This window comes from Larimichthys crocea, chromosome XI (assembly GCF_000972845.2).
Source record: "Larimichthys crocea isolate SSNF chromosome XI, L_crocea_2.0, whole genome shotgun sequence".
Classification (NCBI taxonomy): Eukaryota; Metazoa; Chordata; class Actinopteri; family Sciaenidae; genus Larimichthys; species Larimichthys crocea.
The window spans coordinates 1,552,382-1,571,911 of record NC_040021.1 but is presented as its reverse complement, the minus strand read 5'-3'; the positions used below and the strand labels follow the sequence as shown (position 1 = coordinate 1,571,911).

Sequence of the window (19,530 nt, the reverse complement as noted above, 5' to 3'; positions counted from 1 at the left end):
TACAGTCCATTTACCAGTCCATTTAACCAAGTCATCTTTTTCCAAAATCCAACTGTCCCTTTAACAACTTCCCTCTGCATTACTCTCTGCACACTCACGTGATCCGATATGTTTTCCACATGGACGTTAAGGAGCAAGTCAAACTACAGCTGGACTTTGATGACAGAGCATGTCTGCTGACATGAAATAAAGTGTATTAATGAGCCTCTCTCTCTCTCTCTCTCTCTCTCTCTCTCTCTCTCCCTCTCCCTCTCCCTCTCTCTCTCCCTCTCTCTCTCTCTCTCTCAGTGAAGGGGACTGGTGGGATGCTCGCTCACTCACCACCGGTGGCAGCGGCTACATTCCCAGTAATTACGTGGCTCCAGTGGACTCCATCCAGGCTGAGGAGTAAGTTCTGTGTGTGTGTGTGTGTGTGTGTGTGTGCGCGCACGCCTTTGATGTGTAACGTGCTCTGAAGTAGCTGGAGATGTCGCACATGTGCAGATTTAACCTTCTGAGGAGCCAAATTCAGAGAAAAAGTGGTCGTCGCCCCACAGTTTGTACTGTGCCTGCAGGGCGGACCTTTCCACACGCCTGATAAACTGACATTTATGTGGCACTAAAATGCCAGGCAGACTGGGCGAGAGGTAAATATGTCCACGTCGGTGGGGACATTTCATTTTGCTGTTAATTTTAGACTGCATACATTTTTAGCATGACAACATTCATACACCAAAACCACAGTTTCACACAGAATGACAGTAAAAGGAGGAGGAAACACAGTATTTTAGTCTTCCTCATCCTGTCTGTGGTTTTGTCAGTGTGTGTAGCATCAACTGCTGACTCCCACCTCACCTCTACCTAGTTCAGTCAGAATAAGGTTTCTGAGTAAAGACTGATTCAGTTTCACAGCGAGGGACAATCTCATTATGAGTCCACTGGAGCATGCTGGGATTGAAAACAGAGAGGAGGTGTGGGTGTAGCTCCTCTTATCGACATGGAAGCACTGTGGTGCCACACACACTTCCTGTGTCTTTGTCGTTCTCTCACTGTGGTGAACTTTGAAAATGTATATTTCCAGAAAGTTTCAAACACTGTTTTTGGTTGCAGTTTCATGAGAAACAGAAATCAGCAGAAAAACATCTTTTCCACTTCCCCTGCTACGAATTAAAAGTAGAAAAAACAGTTTTTCTAGGTTCAGAGACGATGACTAAACAATCACAGATCTGCAGACATGAAGGCAGCAGGCCTTCAACTAGTCACAGTCCACACGATCAGCTAGTTGCTGGGTTAGAGTCAAAATGCCAACCTACAAACCAGAACACATTGAAACTAAGAGTGCAAAGCCACACTAGCGGCCCCTGGTGGCTGCAATGCTACTTACATCGCACATTATCAAAGCGTTGGACAGGATGAACAGCCTTTAAGTCAAAGAGCCACAGAAATGAGCACTGAAGACCGTCTACAGTACATTGTAGCCATGTGTTTGAAAATATAAAACATATAAACAGCTGGCACAGAGCTCCTTTTATTTAGGCGATAGCGTCCAGAGTTGGTGGGTATACTAAGACGTGCCATAGTTGCCTACATACCTGTTATGGTGAAGAAATCAGGAGTTAAAGTGTGATTTGGCAGCTACGTCTCCAGTTTATTATTAACCTTTTGGGGCGGACAAATAGTTAAAGTCTTCTCACATCTGTTTCCTGCTAAGAATTTGCTGCTTTTATCTATTTTCTATAATCTAGTTATGAATATATGATTTGATCTTTTAGAGCTTTCAGACTGTTGGTCAGACAAAAGTCATTTGAAGGTCTATGGAGCCCAGAAAGTGACATCATGTAATAAAAGACACACAAATAAATCATTATATTATATTTCAAATAAAAATGTGAGACTGATCTTTTCCTTGAAGCTCTGATCAGATAGTAAAAAACGTTCACTTCCTTTAACAGCAACCAGCTGATAATGAAGTTAAAAGAGCATTCTGACCCATTTTGAGTGATCGTCAGTGTTCAGCTGGTGTCTCAACATGTATCACATAACACTTGAAGCAAGTTCTGTTGTTCTGTCGCAGTAAATTTGTGACTAGAACAAAAGTGAGAACGGAGCAAGAGTAAGCAAAAGAGGATTTAAGTGATTCATGGTCTTCTTCTGTGACTGCAGCTGGTACTTTGGTAAACTGGGCCGTAAGGATGCAGAGAGGCAGCTGCTGTCCACTGGGAACCCCCGAGGAACCTATCTCATCCGGGAGAGTGAAACCACAAAGGGTAAAAACACACACACACTCACACTATCAAACCTGAGAGACTCTCAGTCTTGTTTAATTATTCTTTGATTAGAAGTGTTCCTAATTTAAAGCAAACCCCAACCTGTGTGTGTGTGTGTGTGTGTGTGTGTGTGTGTGTGTGTGTGTGTGTGTGTGTGTGTGTGTGTGTGTCCTCCACCCCAGGTGCCTTCTCCTTGTCCATACGGGACTGGGACGATGTGAAGGGTGACCATGTCAAGCATTATAAGATCCGCAAGTTGGACAGCGGCGGCTACTACATCACCACCAGGGCTCAGTTTGACACGCTGCAGCAGCTGGTTCAGCACTACTCAGGTATAAACATGACATCCAGTCTGCGTTTGTATCCAGATGTGAGTTTTAGGATTAGTTTGGGTTGATTTTAGCTACATATTACAATATTAGCATTTTTGTTTATAGAAGATAATGTTAAGACGCGTTCTGGTTTCGATCAGGGCTCATTCTGTTAATCATAGCATGAAAACTTGAGGACCTTTTTAGGACGTATTGCAGTCAGTGTATTCTCATTCATTTGAGGACACATCCTTGTTATTCTCAGGAAATGTTCTGCTTCTTTTCGGTATGCTGGACAGAAACAGAGCACACATACAGACGTTAAAGGCCTAGGAGCTAAAACTGCATTCGGAAGCTTTACACTTGAGTTTCCTTTAACATTTCAAGGACTTCATTAGCCAGAAATGAGGTGACATCATGTCAGTATCAATACTGATCTCTGGAATTTGGTTGCAAAGCCTCAAAGTATGTGATCTATATTATTATTTATTATTGCCTCGTGCAGCTTTAAGACCTACAGCACTGAAAGAATATGGTATGTAAATGAGCCTGAAAACCACCAAGGCTGCCCCTCAGTGGTCTGGCTGCAATATGAGCCGAGTAAAATATATGAAGCACTGCCCTGCCCTGCACAGATGTTGCCATAGAGAGATTTGTTATGATGGAGGCAGAGCATTGACACTGTGCCTCCATTTGCACGCAGTCAGAGTCCTCTCTCCTGCTCAGTGTCCATTTCCTTGAATTGATCCAGAGCGCATTAAGCAGACTCTGTTCAACTATAATTGCATCTGGTCTGCACATTTTCACATGCAGGAATAAAAAGTGGCACTCACAGTGAGGCACGGGTAGAAAGAAAAGGAAAAGCTGCAGTGTGTCCTTTACAGGTGTCCACATGAATTTATGTAGATTCACATTCAGTGAACGGGAAACTCTACGTCGTCTTTGGAGGAGAAAGGCACTTTGTTAAAGCTTATCACGAGCAGAGGTGGACGGGGAGTTAGAGTGCAGATGCAGTTTGCATCGCTGTGAGCTCATCCAGATGTGCATGTGTGTGTTGACCTCCTGGCTGAGGCGCTGACACACATATTTGATGATCAGATTTAGAGGATGAGACAGCACTTAGTGTCCTGAGTTGTAATCACGTGTTCTGTTTTTTTCTGTTTTTAAGTTTGTTTCTCTTCCTCTGCGTCCAGGCATAACGACGATGTGTCTGAATCTGTTATCTGTCTCACATTTGTTCTCTTTTATCATCTCATCTTCCCTTCCTGTCAAGAAAAGGGATATTTTTCCTGTCACGCTCTAATTGGCATATTGACATATCGATGTTACAGCCTTAAAATCAACACCATGGATTTTCTCTGTGTGTTTGTGTCGTGGCACATTAACCGGCTCTTTGCATTTTATCACCGCTCAGGATGACGTATGGAGCGACGACACCATCTTTGCAAATAACCTTGACTCTTTTCAGGGCTTGTGCTTTTATTGCTTTGCGGCTTTCCTTCATTCTTCATGTCCTCAAAGAGCTAAAGAGAATCTGTGGCATTGTATAATGTAGCTGTTCCTCAAAAGAGACTGAAAGGATGAGAGAACAACATGTAGCCTTGAGAATCTGCTAGGCTGCAAAGCTGAATGCCAGTCATATTAAAATTGAGACTATTTAACATTTGAAAGAACAAATGTTCCATTACATACAAATATTAAAGCAGGATCGGTACACACTTCTGCTGCTACTTTGTCTCTCTTCACTGATTGTGCTTCTATTCAAACCTCTTCCATCCTCCACCAGAAGAACAGAACAGATAAATAGTTTAATAATCTAATAACTATACACATGTTGACTCTCTAGTCTTTAAGTAGGTCAGAATTATGATATATTAAGTCAATATGTGACTTTTCTTTATCATTTCCTTCTTTTGTTTTTTACTGAGCAGAAGTTAGCGTCTGTAGTTCCAAGCAAAATGAAAACAAAAATGAAACAAACCATAAAATCAACTGCCTTAAAAGAATCTTCAATGAGCTAATAAACTGTAAATGCTGCTTGTGGCCACAGTGGTTGCTGTTTAGCAAAGGACCAGTGTGTAGGATTTGGTGGCTGTGTAGTTGCTACATTGCAACCCCCTTGTGTCACTCTGTCCTTCCTAAAGTGAAGGAGAAATGAGCAAAGGGTTTAGCTTGTCCCTTCTGGGCTACTGTAGTGTCTAACGCAGTGGACTCACGGTCTGTAGATTATCAATATTATATTACATTTCTGCCATAGTCCGTAAATAGAGCTCTCTAAGTCTGACACACTGGACCTTTAAATGTGATTTTATCATTTCTAAATTGTGCTGATAGAAGAAGCTGCAGTCTGTGTGATTGCTTTCAGACCTTTCATTTCCTGTCCAGGTTGGATCACTTAGTGGCGCCAAATTTAGAAATGAAAACCATTCGCTTTGGTTATTGATTACAGATTATTCATTCACTGATAAAAGTGTATTTTTTATGAAGAAACCTGAATGTCCAACAAAATCAAGTTAACCAAGTTAATGAATGAATGAACTGCTCTGACACAAAGATGGAACAGGCAGAATAAACTTTGATCTGAGATTGATGGATTGAGCTGATCAAAGCAGAAAATTCATGACTTGAATCTACCACGCCTTTCTAGTAAACACTGCCTGTTATGGTGTGAGCTGTGTGGATACGGTCCACATATTGACAGGTTTTTACGACAGCCAGCAGAGCGAACATAGACCTGTATTGATGTGTGAGTGGAGCAGCTGAGGCAGCAGGCAGGCGGCCCAGATGGGCTTTGATGGCCGAGTTGCACGTTGAACACTCCCATGGGTCAGACGCAGGCCTTTATCTCGTCTTTACTGCCCTGCACAAACAACCCAGGGCCTTATCACTGGCAGCGAGGAGGAAGGCGGGGGTCACTATGTCCCTGAAGTATTAGGAGGGGGGGTCTCACTATCTACCTGTCATGGAAGTACCAACGGAAACTCTGCCCTAATCCACTGGTCTAATCAATCACAGGCAAACATGAACGCTTCCTCCGGAGAGAAAGCAAGAGATGTTTGACACAGATGACGGTGTCATCAGCTAAAGTGACAACAGCACGCAGCCAATAGAGGCGATCGAAGTGGAAGCAGCTGGATCGCCACTCTGTTGCCTCAACAAGCTCGGTCGTTAATGCTTCACATGGTGCATAAATTCCCCGAGCTCCATCTTTATGTTTAACGACAACGTTTCCCAGAAGAGTGACTGACGGCCAGAGCTCATCTCGTTACATAAATTACTGTCATTATCGTAAAGCCTGCATGAGCTTTAGATGCCATTAGGCAAAGTGAGTCATGAGATGGAGCCTATACTTTTTCTACGACCTGCACCTACTGTATACTGCTTCAGTACTCAGCATCAGATACTTTTACTGTACGCAGTATGAACCACAACAGAGATGCAGTGAGGATAATTATGCCCTAAACAACATTCATCCCTAAAACATCACTGCAAAGCTACATCAGACTGGACTGGTTTGTTTAAATGTCCAGAGCACCACACACACATTGGCATTAACCCTCCCACAGTCATTACATTAAACTTCATGTAGGGGGATTTAGTGCAGGACTGTTGGGTTCGACTGCATTAGTTTAAGTGAGATGGATCTAATAAAGTGAGTGCAAGAAAATATCAATTATTCAGAAGCTAACTATATATAGTTTGTTTGTTTTGTCAGCTGTCAATACTGACTGTCAATAAGCTCATTTTTTAAAATAATAACTGGTCTGTGGTTTGACATATTATGAGTCAATAGTCCAAAAATACTGGATCCTACACTTCCCATGGTGCTACTCAGTGTTGCCTACCTGCATAATAAATGATCCAGAACATGGCTGTGCACCTTCTCTTCAATCAACACAAAAGGTCACGTGTTGCTCATCGAGCTCCACTGGCTACCTGTAGCAGTCCACACTGAATTCTAATGCCGACCACGAAGTAGTCTCCGGCTCTGCATCCACCTACTTGAATGTCCTACAGTACAGGCATATGTTACCTCCTCCAGTGAACAACGCCTGCCTCTGCCACCCATACACTCAGGGCAGTCCAAACTTTTCTTGTCCATTGTTCCCCGTTGGTGGAACGTCCTACCAGTTCCTACTGGATCAGGGGCGTCCCTCTCTACCTTCAAAAACCCCTGAAGACCTCCAGCTCTTCAAAGAGGACCTCCTCTCCAACACTACCAACACCTGGACATGATAAACCTATCCCCCTCTATAACTGTCACAGTACTTATTGCTGCACTAACATGTCCTCGTCACACTGTACTTTGTTCCCTTTTTGTAAGTCTCTTTGGATAAAAGCGTCAGCTAAATAACTAAATGTAAATGTCCATATTTTATAAACCTGACACCCCCAGTCTGGAGAATCAAAGCCCAAAAAACCCTGGTGACATCATAGAATTAGAACCACACTTGACGAAGCTCCTCGAGAGCCACGGAAGACATTCTGCGACTTGTTTTCACGTGCTGAGCAGCACTGACCATGACGAGGAGACTGAATCTGTCTCACTGCCTCCTGCAGATAAACTCCTAATAGCTCTTTGTTTGTGCTGAGGTGTGTGCAAGCCGGCAGCACTCTGCTTGATTTGATGATCAGTAAGGATCATGGAGAGCACATTAGACTGATTACTGCTGGATTACCGCTGACCTGGAAGCAGCCTGTGTGCCATCCAGGAAGGAAGTGATTTCATGTTTGCTCTTTGTCGTTCTCTGCTGCTTTGAGCCTCGTCTTTCTGCTAACTCTGTACGTCTCTGTCTCTACGCTCTCATTTGTGCATCGCTGTGCGGCGCCTGCAGACCGAGCCGCCGGCCTCTGTTGTCGCTTGGTGGTTCCCTGCCACAAAGGGATGCCCCGCCTCGCCGACCTGTCCGTCAAAACCAAAGATGTGTGGGAGATCCCGCGGGAGTCATTGCAGCTCATCAAGCGTCTTGGGAATGGGCAGTTTGGGGAGGTCTGGATGGGTACGGATCCAGTCGCCTCCAGAAGACGGGGGGGCCGCATAGAAGGGGCCACACTGAGCCAGCAGAGACACCAGACCAAGTCCAAGACCGAGTCCAAAACATAAGCATCTGAATCTGGCCTGGGAGGGGAGGGGGTTAAATGAGAAAATGGAAAAGGAAGTTTTGATCATTCCAGATGAAAACTTGTGTTTTTTAAACCCTCCCTCCCAAAATCATCTGGAAAAACATCCAGCGTGTCAGGAGACTCTGCTCTCAGTCCAAAGATGGCTCCCTTCCATGTCCCTCTCTGCATGTTCCTCTCCCCTGTAGTTAACCCTGTGTGCCTTCCCTTCCCTCCCCCTTGTAGTGAGTGCGGATGGTTTGTGCTTTAATTTAACGGGCGTGTGTGTGAACTACATCCCCGACACTATGGGCTTGAGTCATGATGCCTGGGAGATCAGCAGAGATGCACTTGAGTTGGAACTAAAGCTGGGGACAGGATGTTTTGCTGATGTGTTTTACGGTAAGGACCCATCCCCAACCCCAACATTTTCATCTCGGGCCAACCTGGAAATAAATTATTCTCATTTATTTATAACAATTTATTGTTGTGCTTCTAAACTGGAGATAGAAATAAATGTCTCATCAAATCTTATCCCTCTCAGCAACCCTGCAAGCGGTTTGTATTTGCTCCTCTTTATAAATTTCTACTTTGTTATTATTTCAGTACACTCTGCTGTATGGAGCTCCAAAATGGTCAATATTCAACAAATGTTTAAGACATTATTGATAAATAATCATCATATAATAAACAAAGCAAACACTACACGACAACAGAATAAAATCATTGGCTACCACCTGCTTCTAATCTACGGTATAAGCATGAACTTCCATGCTGCACTGCTGCACGACATGAGGTTCTGCGTTCTATCACACTTAGCTGAACAGATACTGCGGATAGGGCTTCTCCAAGATGACACCCAGCCTCTGGGATCCAATTACCTCACAGCCCGGCAGGTGACCATCACCTGCTCCCAGTCCCAACTCCCAAAAAGTGCACAGCTGCATCACTCGAAGCCTCCTATGATTTATGAGCTTCTTCTTAAATGAAACCCTGAAACCCGGCAAACACACGTAGACAGAATGTCAGCTGACCGGTTCCGTCTCCTCTTTGGGTCACTACTAATATCCCTGCATGCATCACTGTCACAGAATGAGATAAACGGAGTTCTCCTTTATTGGAGTGATTACAGCGATCCATGTCTTTATTATGTGTGCCCTGACACAGGAGCTAGAGGCAGTGCACGTCGGTGGCATCGCCGTGGTTGTTTGACGGTAACTGGCGTGCAACCAGCGGAGAGCTTACAGACTTGCTTTTGTTAATCATCCTACAGAGGATTATCTGCTCCTGTGTTGGTGTATTGTGGCTCCATCCTCTCCTGGCTCTTTAAAAGCTATTTCAAATCAAGGTCTGGTCTAAATCTCGTAGCCATTTAATTATCCTCCAGTCCCTGCACGAGAATTACAGACCAGCTGATTTCTCCTGATCTCATTCTGTGTTGCATGTTTAGCTCGAAACCCCCCCTCCCCGTTTTTGACTCTCAACCGCCAATCATCTTCAGGTTAGACGGCAGGCTTGTCAAGTCTGACTTTGAAATGGTGTGATGTGATTTGAATATGGAGCGATGTTCTCGCTGTACTGATGCCAGCATGTGTGTGTGTGTGTGTGTGTATGTGTGTGTGCATGTGGCAGGAACGTGGAATGGCACCACTAAAGTGGCGGTGAAGACTCTGAAGCCTGGCACCATGTCCCCCGAGTCCTTCCTGGAGGAGGCTCAGATCATGAAGAAACTCCGCCACGACAAGCTGGTGCAGCTCTATGCCGTGGTGTCTGAGGAGCCCATTTACATCGTCACAGAGTACATGGGCAAAGGTAGACCAGCACAGACCTACACACGTTCAGTCCCCATGAGTTTTTACAGATTTCAGGGCCTAAGTCTGTTCTGCAGGGGTCTATAGCTGAGACCAGAACAACATGTACCGGCATCTTGACAACCTGATTGGTCCCAACTGGTACTTAAATTTATCCCGAAGCTGACTTGGGAGCAGAAGCTATATTTTTGCCATATGTCATCCCTTACTGCAATTAATGCAGCACATTGGCTACAGTCTGTCTCTCAATATCTGCCCCAGGCACAAGACACACAAGGACAAACAGCAGAGTCAGAGAGAGAAAGATTTCTTAAATTATGTTTAAAAATAACAGAACACGACCCATGTCTGACACAACAAATGTGGTCAGTACTCAGTGCGTTAGGTCCCCTGAAAAAGCAAGAATGAATATGAAGAATAAAGTTTGTGAAAGCACTAAAGCATGAATATGTCTGTAGATTAAAGAAGACTAAAGAACGTTATTTATACGTATTGCATCACTGTGCTCAGGACTCCTTTATCTGTTTCCTCCAGCTTCTCTGCCTCAACTCTGTGATTTACAGAGTTAACTGGTGACTTTACTTGTTGTAGTACTTTGCAGTTTGACGCTTTAGCTGCTAATTGCTAATTCCTAACAGACTGGGAGCTCCTTTACTAGAGATGAACACCAGCACTTCCCTGGTGCTCTTACTGTAGCTCCCAGTCCAGTCCAGGTCTTCTACATGTGTTCCTGCGCTTTGAGGCCCATAGAGCAAGTGCACTAGAGACTTCCACCGACTTCTGGTCTGCATCATCCGACCAAATGGATCAAAGTCTGACGGTTGTGAGGTTGTGACACTGACCTTACTACACTCTGTAATAAAGGGCCTTCAGAGCTGAGCTTCCTGTCCCCGCATTAAGGGCCAGTATAAAATAAACAAGGATGTTTTTGAAGAGTGAGTCATACAAAGACACTCTCAGGAGTCTAAGAATATAGAGCTAGAAATGAGCAGAAGGGTCCCCTTTGGTGTTTGGCCTGCAAGAAGAAAGATCTCTGAAATCGTTTGGGATCATCCTCTGTGGAGCATGAATAGTGTCAGTAAACTCCAGTATTGCTGAGGTCCAAGTGTTGATAGATGGACTGACGTATCAAAGGACAGCCCTGCTGCTAAAAAAAGAGTCAGTTTGACCTGCGATGCCACATAAGCAAAACCTGATGCACAGTAAAAATATACAACATGGTCTAAATCTAAAGCCCTGTACTCATTCTAATGTGTATTTAAGCATATGGTGCTGTGCACAAGCATGCGAGGAGGCTTTGCACAATGTTTTTGATTGAAGTGTTTTTGTTCCATTCTAGTCGAAGTAATAGTAAGTGTTCTCTGCTCTGTAAATCCTTTGTTTCAAAGAGACTGAAGATGATTAAGGCCTTCAAAACAATCCCCTAAAAGAGTGGAATTTAGAAAGCCACAAGAAAGAGCTGTGGATGCACATTAAACGCCGGAGAACACAAGAATGGAAACTTTGATGTGCATCGCTGTGTCTGCTGCATGCAGAGGCTGAAAACATCTAGGTCAGCCCGTTAAGTTGGAGGAGAGGACGTGTTTGCAAACAGCACATCCAGCGCGAAGTTTTATGAATGTCCAAAGTATTTGCGGTGATCATCAAGCCCCCGGATCCTGTATTTAGCCTCTGACTGTCATTATGTTTGATGAAAGTGAGCAGGCAAATTACAAAGCTCACGTCTCCAAAACATTCAGCTATCACATTATTGGCTTGTGGTCGGTAATTGCTGAATTACAAGCGGTTCCTGCAAAGGGCGGGGGCGGCGGGGCACCACTGATTCGTGATCTTCAGTGTCTGTGTGGACTGACGTCATCTGTTTCCGTCTGCTGCAGGAAGCCTGCTGGACTTCTTGAAGGACGGAGAAGGACGAGGGCTGAAGCTGCCTAACCTGGTGGACATGGCGGCACAGGTACGCCTCATCATCTGTGTTTTATCTGCACACACTGATGTGTGCTCAGGTCACCGGTCTTCTCTTGTCTGTTAGATCAGAGTCACAGGAAGAGCAGACCTGTTTTCTCCTGGAAACAACAGAGAAGATTTCACACACTTTAAGAAACACTTCCTTTTCTGTGATTCACTAGAGTCATGTCACACTCCCTAATGAGGCTAGATATGTCGATTATTTCCTTAATTAAGTGATTTGCAAGTGTTGGAAAATAGTTTAAATGTGTTGAAGCTTAAGGTGACCCAAAATATTCCATTTAAAATCACCAATGCAAAGCACAACGAAACATCAAATCTGCCCCTTACAGGCAACAACAAAGAAATGTCTGAATTAATTGACGATTAATCAGTTATAAAAATAGTTGCAGATTAATTGACTAATTGATTAGTCAGCTTTTCGTGTCAGCCCCTATTACCACTGTCACTCATAGTGTCTCAAACCCTGTACTCATTCACTAATTATTTACATTTTGATTCTACTTTACTGTTTTTGTCATCAAAGTCTCCGTCACCCAACATTTCCTGCACAGTTATTTCACATTAAAAGCCTTCCAGCAGTTCATATTTAGCATGTTGTTAACAGTAGAGTTTCAAAGTGACAGAATAGTGAGTACAGCGTGATTGTAGAAAAGTACACAGTTTATCATGGGAGCCGTCATAGTCCAGACCTGACCGTCATCTGAATGTGAGCATTTATTTTGATGTTTACAGTTTGTGTCATTAATAGATCTTCACTCAGAGAAAACACACATATTTATGTCACTTTATATAATATTAATGTACTCATTTTAGAGCAGATGATCCTGTTTTAACGTCTTCATCAGGTAATAAGTCAGTGATGTCCTGTCAGTCCTGTTTCCTGTAGGTAAAACAGTACAGAGGTGTTTGTCAGCTCTGCATGTTTAATGAAAAAGTGTCAGAATATGAGAAAACACCATCAAATATCAGCATTTCTAAAATACAGAGGGACGCAGGAGGCTTTTTCCTTTAATAAAATCTGTTTCAGACTATTTCCTAAACAAGCTCTTCTTCTCTGCTGCAGGGTCACTTAAATACAGATTATTTTTTTTCCTCTCTGTCAGTTATTTTATCCATTCTTTACCAAGTGAAATGGAATCGTAAGTAAAAGTGTTTACTGTGTTCACTGTGCTCCAGGTGGCGGCGGGCATGGCCTACATCGAGAGGATGAACTACATCCACAGAGACCTGCGCTCCGCCAACATCCTGGTGGCGGACAATCTGGTGTGCAAGATCGCTGACTTCGGCCTGGCTAGGCTCATCGAAGATAACGAATACACCGCTCGGCAAGGTAGGGCTACGAACACATATCATGTTAAATGCTCCCACACACGCACTCACACACACACACACACTGTGTGAGCCGCATTAGATCATGGAGGAAACTCTCTCAGTGGGCTGCAAAAATTTGCAATCCACCCACAATGGAATGACGAACAGTCAACTCTGAAGCCACAATCAGAGTGAGCTCCACGTCTGCTCCGTGTTACACTGAAACAGACAGCAAACACTCCCTGCTGCGCGCACACACACACACACACACACAAAGAATGGTACTCAAGTATTGATCAGTGTGCGGAGTGTTTTGAACCTGATAATCAGGACTGAATTAGCTGTTTGGGAGGGGGGTGATGTCTCCATCCTATCTACATCGTTTGATTATTTCAGCGAGCTTCAGCAGCTCATTGGAAATTCAAAGTCACTGGCTGCACTTATAGATTTCTTTCAGGACTTTTCAACCGTATCTTATGGATCCAGAGGAAATCTAGTAAGTGGACTGAGTTAAGCAGTTTTTCTGTGTCTTGATCATCCATGCTTGTGACCACGCTCTGATCAGCTCGGTTTGTTTTTCTCACTGGGGGACTCTGCCATCAATGAGCTCTGAATGTATTTGAAAGACTCAGAGTTGTAGGCAGCGATTCAGATAAACATCTCAAGGGGGTGGTGTTTAGCTCAGTTGGTAGAGCAGCCGCCTCATGTGCGAAGGCTCAGTCCTTGCTGTCACTCTTCAGCTGTCTCTATCAAAATAAAGCTTGAAAAGGCCAAAAAAATAATCTTTAAAAAATAAAAAGATAAAAATCTCAAGTTAGGTTGTTAGGTTGTAGAAGCTAATCCTCTCTAAACGAGCTCTTAATAGGTTGAAGATGCTGACCATGAGCAACAACGACCTCTGTCGCGCCTCCTTCGCTTCCTGTCATCGCTCTCCTGCCTGCGTTACATACAGCAACAAACTCTTTAAGTACACATTCAGTCAAACAGAAACTCCTGATGACACATGGTTTTCCAGTTCTGCTCTAAATGTGGGTCACATTAGGTGAAGTGACCAATAACACAAGTATTTGTCAACACCCAGCTGAGCTCATAACAGCTGAGTCTGAGCTCAGTCATCATTTTTGAGCAGCCTCTCCTCCTGATGAATGAAATCATTTGGCTGCACTGAAACTTTTTGAAGTGAAACTTTTTTATTTATTGCTGACAGATGCTGACAGGAACACGGCCCGGCTTCACAGCAGTGTTTGTGACTGTGATTACACTCCTTTAACTTCTTACATTAGTTTGTAATGATCTACATCAGTCTGATGTGTGATGTCTGTTGGCCTCAACATTGTCAGCGCATGCTGACCTTGAATTATTTGAAGAAGATGACAGTACAGTGTGATGGAAAATGGCCTGAAACGATCTATTTTGTCAAGCAGACATGGCAGCACTTGTTTTGGGAGTGAACGGATGCTCCAACACACTTGTACATAAAAATTTGATTGAAAGGGCCACTACACTGATTTAGTATTGTACCTCCACACAGCTGTGGGACTCACACAAGACAGATTTAAAATAGAATAGTGGAAAATGGATCCTACATTTCCCATAATGCAACAGTGTTTGTTTGTCAGTTCCTGTCTGGAAATATTGTTTTGTACTTCACCAGGGTCATTTTTACAGGCTAGCTTCAACTTCTGAAGCTTTAAGTAAGTCATCAAAATACATTCAAGGAAACACTACACATACATAAACATACCTAACAACACTTAAGACCCAGTTAGCAGAAATGGATGCTTCCAGTGCACAGAGGTGAACAGGTGAACACAATAAGGTGTTTAATTATTGACTCTTAATCTCCACTGTTAATCATTAAAGTGTGTCTGGAGAGCTACAGGAGACAATACACAGCACAGGCTGAGACTTATATGATCTTCTCTCCTTACAGGAGCAAAGTTCCCCATCAAGTGGACCGCCCCAGAGGCTGCGCTGTACGGGAAGTTCACCATCAAGTCGGACGTGTGGTCGTTTGGCATCCTGCTGACGGAGCTGGTCACCAAGGGTCGGGTGCCTTACCCAGGTAGGAGGACGGGGGAAGGGTTAAACACAGCTGAGAGTTGGAGTGTGCGGCACGTCGATAAAATGGCTCGATAAGAAGAAACCTCTCCTGTACGAAGCACAGAGCTGTTACCAAAGCACACACTGCTCTCTCTATGACAACAGGCGGCCCCTCCTGCTGTTTATGGGAGTAAAAGGTTCTTTAATGCTTGGCTAACCTTCCATGGCCTGCCAGAATGTGAGATAACCCTTAATTACCAGCGCTAGCCTGCGGGACGGCTTCAAATTGAGACAGAAAGTAAAAGAGAAAGCGTGGGGGGGGGTCTGGGACGGGGTACAGAGTGGAGTCAGAGTGCAGCTCCACACAGGGAGGGAAACACATGTTTGTCCAGATGGAGGCTGGTGGGCTGCTCTGTGCTTCAGGGAGAAGGTGAGGAAGGTTAGCACGCAATGAGCCCAGGGAGCTGCATCATGCTAACAGATGTGTCAGCAGCGTTCTGAGGCCGCCTCTGGGTGGATGTAAAAAGTGAAGTACTTGTACTTTACTGAAATAGATGTAGAAGCAAGTTGTTTCTATACGCAAAGAGTCAACAGTGCTGAGAGATCCTCTTCACAGCTTTAATATTGGCAGACAAACATGTTGGGATCCACTCCACTTCACCTGCATAAAGAACAGTCACAGACCGCTGACTTACAGTCCAACAGTAATTAGAAGAGTTCACATTTAACTTACATAACACTGTGTTTCTAAACATGGATGCAGTCTTATCGGTATTTATCCGGGATGCACCGATGTTACTTCCTCGCCTCGCGCTGGTTTGGTATCTTAGTGACTCACAGTGGGAGGAGAGGCGCTGTAAGAGGGTGTGGCAGACTCAAATCTCTGTGGCAGGAATCACTGTGTGCCACATAGGGTGTAACCCGCTCAGTCAGAACAGACCCACATAGATGAAAACGCTTTTGTTCAGGCTTTGTTCAGAGTTTTCAAAGCAGATGATAAGACGGACAAAAGACTGTCAGCCAGATGACAAATGATTCCTCCATGTAGAACAGTCATGTGTAGGGAAGAGGATGAGGGCCACGTGGGAGTTTGATTTTCTTAAATAAACACACACACAAACAGAATTCTACAGTTTAAAGTCAGAATTCAGAGTTGTTGGGGCACTGGTTAGCTCACCTAGTAAACTGTGTGCGATATGTCTGAAGGCTCAGTCCTTCCTGCAGCGGCCCAGGGTTCAAGTCCGACCTGTGGCTCGTCACTGCATGTCACCCTGTCTCTCTTTCTGTCCCTGTTTTGTCACCCTTCAAAATAAAGCTCAAAAGGCCCCAAAAACATCTTTAAAAAGAGTTCTGGGTTGTTGTTTTTTAACTTAATCCTCTTCTGTACTAATGTAAAGGTGGAGAACTCGTCCATACTGCAGATGTTTAATGTGATGACGTATAGAACACAGCGACCGTCCTCCTGCCCTTCATCAACTCAAACTAAACTCTGTCACGCATTGTCTGTCAGCAGTCTGGAGCTTCACACGCAGGAGTGGAAGTAATAGTGCAGGTATTTAGTGTAAAAGATGTGAGCATAAAGGCAGTGTAAACAGACAGAGTTGATACTCTGTCAGGTCAGTGTCAGCTGTGGTACTGACTTCAGACCAGCACTGTTTAAAAATCAATAATCCAATATGAAGGAAAACAGAGTTTTATCAGATCTATTATTGTACAGCTGAAAACAGAGGCACAGCAGAGTGTGCACTAAATACAGAATAAAAGTACAGTAAAAGTATCATTTTCTCACAAAATAGACTTAAATAAGAGTCAAAAAGCTCAGTTAAAAGTTACTTATGTTCATGTAATAGAGTAAATGTAACTCATTAGTACATCATCAGTGGTTCTTGATGATGGAGGGATTAGTATCTGTTTGAGTTGAAGGTCACCGAGGTTAAACCAGAGCAGTCGCATCGATCTGTGTAAGAGCCGCTGGTCCACGTGCTCACCGTCTACATGTGTTCCGCTTTCAGGCATGAACAACCGCGAGGTTCTGGAGCAGGTGGAGCGAGGCTACAGGATGCCGTGCCCCCAGGACTGCCCCATCTCTCTGCATGAGCTGATGCTGCAGTGCTGGAAGAAGGACGCAGAGGAGCGGCCCACCTTCGAGTACCTGCAAGCCTTCTTGGAGGACTACTTCACAGCCACCGAGCCTCAGTACCAACCCGGAGACAACCTCTAAACCCACCCCCCTTTCTCCACCCTGCTCGGGGTCGGGGGCTGGGGCAAGACTGACCCAATCAGAGCTGTTACAAAACTCTGAAGCCTTCCCAGCCTCTGTACAGCTTCCTGAGCTCAACCCGAGCATTCCAGTTCCACCACCATCCCCTAAACACAACCCTCAGTCTCTGACACCTACCCCGAACCCCCACCCTCCAGTGTCTGAACTCAAATACGATGTTGATTAGGGAAGATGAGGTGGGATGGAGGATGGACGGAGTTAGGCGGGGTTGTGATAATGCAATGAAATACCTGTATTCAATGTAAATAAGAAAGGCTTGTTTTAGTTGATTTGTTTGCTTCCGTTTCAGATTTTATTTTCTGCTGCACAAAATAATAATAATGATAAAAAATGCTAAAAGGCAAAGGAAGAGAACCATTTCAGCACAGTTCATCTGTACGTGGATTATACTGTAGCTCTGTATTTTTTTCTAGAGATTGAATTGGAAGCCTCAGATATATTTTTTCCCTCATTTTTCCATAAGATGTAAAAAAATTATTGCTTTATATTGACTTTTCATTACATAGTATCGCAGAGGCTTCTCCAGACGAGCATGACACAGTCCTCCATCAGCCTTCCTTTCCTTTCCTAAAACCCTGAAAAGCTTCCACAGAGCGCTAGCTGTTAGGCTGTACGGAACGAGGTCCTTTTACAAACCATAGACGTCACATTTTTGTAAATTACAGCCGAGCGTGTCGGGGTTTTCAACATCCACGCTTCCGATTTTGAGAGAATTTGGGTGGAAATGTTTCTGTCTTTCTACCACGAGAGTTCATTTAAGAAGAGAGTAAGTATGTGTTGTTGGAGCTGTCGTTCCCAGGCCTCTCGTCGTCGGTGCGTGGACAGCGTGGCGTTTTCCCTCGTCTCCTGCACGTCATCCACTCGAGCCTGAAGAGTGCCGACCCGCGGCTGAACCGGGACCACCTCACCTCCTGACTTCTTTCTACCTTTATGTTTTACTGACGAGGTTATATTCTATCAGTATTTGAGTTTTTACAGAGTATGTTTTTATTTAACCCTCTAAGTGATCCTTCCACAGTCAGGTGTACTGTACGTTCAGCAGAGGTTTGGGTCCGGGTCATGTTTCAGTTCAGAACAGAAACTGAAGATCTGAAGGGTTGAATTCATAAAGAAGAACTGAAGTGAACATGAGCTGGACCCAGGCCCTGATCTGGTCTTAATGCATTGCCAATGGAAACTTCTCATTTTTCAGTTGTACAGCTAAATGGTTTTAATTGTGGCTAACTTCCCTCCTTTATATCTTTTCATTTCCATTTTTTAACATGACTTGTTTTGTTATTTTGGTGATTTGGCGTTTGAAATTCAGAAAAGAACAATAAACATTTTACACTCTTTCCAAGACACTTCCTTTCCACATGCCAGTGTTTGTATGCTTTGACATGAGTGTGTGTGTGTGTGTGCGTCTGTGTCCTTTTAATCCCAGTGATGGCAGAGCAGTGGTGGTACATTTACTCAAGTACTGTACTTGTACTTCACTTGAGTATTTACATAATATGCTGCTTTGCTGCTGGAACTGAAGCAGCGAAATAGAGTTCAGCCTCACACAATCCTTTGTGCCAACTGAGCTGGCTGCTCCTCAGTGTGTCCTGCAGTACTGCATGTTGAACAGCGTGGAGGTGTAAACTGCCCGCTACCGGTGAGGTGAAGCTCATGCAGAGAAACAGAGAACAGGTGCAAAGTAGACATAGTGCTGAACTCTGTGGTCATAATAATCATCACATGCACTGTGGTCCATGTCACCTCTAACATGATCCCTCACAGGCCTTCAGTGGACTCAAACAGACCCAACACTAACTGACCAACCTGAGCTTCACAGGTAACATGAACTCCTCTTGTGAATATGAATATGGCATACAACCTGCTCAAACTCAGTCCAGTTGGATTCACCTGTGCAGACCTAAGATTTGGTTGGACTGTAATAAAATAGGCCGAGCTTGACCCAGATCAAGTCTGAGTGGGTCCATGAGAGCACAAACCTTAATCACAGTATACATTTTTCCCAGTGACCTAAACCAGTCAGCAAGCGTGTACTAAAGCAGGGCACTAGCACACCGAAATGGAATGCCATTGTTTGTGTTATTGTGTGTGTGTGTGTGTGCGTGTAAATGTGAGAAATCTCTATCAGAGCTGTCAGTAAAGAGTTTCATGCACTTCACATTAGAATTTTCCAAACTGGTATTTGTCCAGTCTCAGCCATTATCTCCCGCCTCTGTTTGTCCTCTACTGTTTGATTTCTGGATCAATACTTGGAGGTGTAAAGTGTCAGGTAATGTTTGTCCTGACCTCAAAAGTCAGTTCATGTCTCTCTCTCTGCTGTGTCCTCTCTTGATATTGCTTGAATATACCCTTCATCTTATATCTTAGTGTCACTTACTGGGTTAATTGGGCTAATTCTAGGAACACCACCACTTTCTGTATGCTGTGTAAATACCCTTGACAGCATCAAGAATGGATGTCGT

General features: G+C 44.1%; 1 protein-coding gene across 6 annotated transcripts in view; it reads left to right on the top strand.

Annotated features, from left to right (window-relative positions):
- fynb (FYN proto-oncogene, Src family tyrosine kinase b) overlaps nt 1-18,405 on the top strand; it is a 73,961-nt gene extending 55,556 nt beyond the window's left edge. For 3 of the 6 annotated variants that reach the window (XM_027283908.1, XM_027283906.1, XM_027283907.1), the window contains 10 exons: nt 289-387; nt 2,143-2,246; nt 2,429-2,578; nt 7,393-7,557; nt 7,904-8,059; nt 9,290-9,469; nt 11,346-11,422; nt 12,613-12,766; nt 14,681-14,812; nt 16,803-18,405. In XM_027283908.1, coding sequence (XP_027139709.1) covers nt 289-387; nt 2,143-2,246; nt 2,429-2,578; nt 7,393-7,557; nt 7,904-8,059; nt 9,290-9,469; nt 11,346-11,422; nt 12,613-12,766; nt 14,681-14,812; nt 16,803-17,011 — 1,426 coding nt within the window. In that variant the 3' untranslated portion in view covers nt 17,012-18,405. The remainder of the gene's footprint in view (nt 1-288; nt 388-2,142; nt 2,247-2,428; nt 2,579-7,392; nt 7,558-7,903; nt 8,060-9,289; nt 9,470-11,345; nt 11,423-12,612; nt 12,767-14,680; nt 14,813-16,802) is intronic. The other 3 variants (XM_010735890.3, XM_010735891.3, XM_027283909.1) reach the window with 3 other exon arrangements.
- The last annotated feature ends 1,125 nt before the right edge of the window (nt 18,406-19,530 follow it).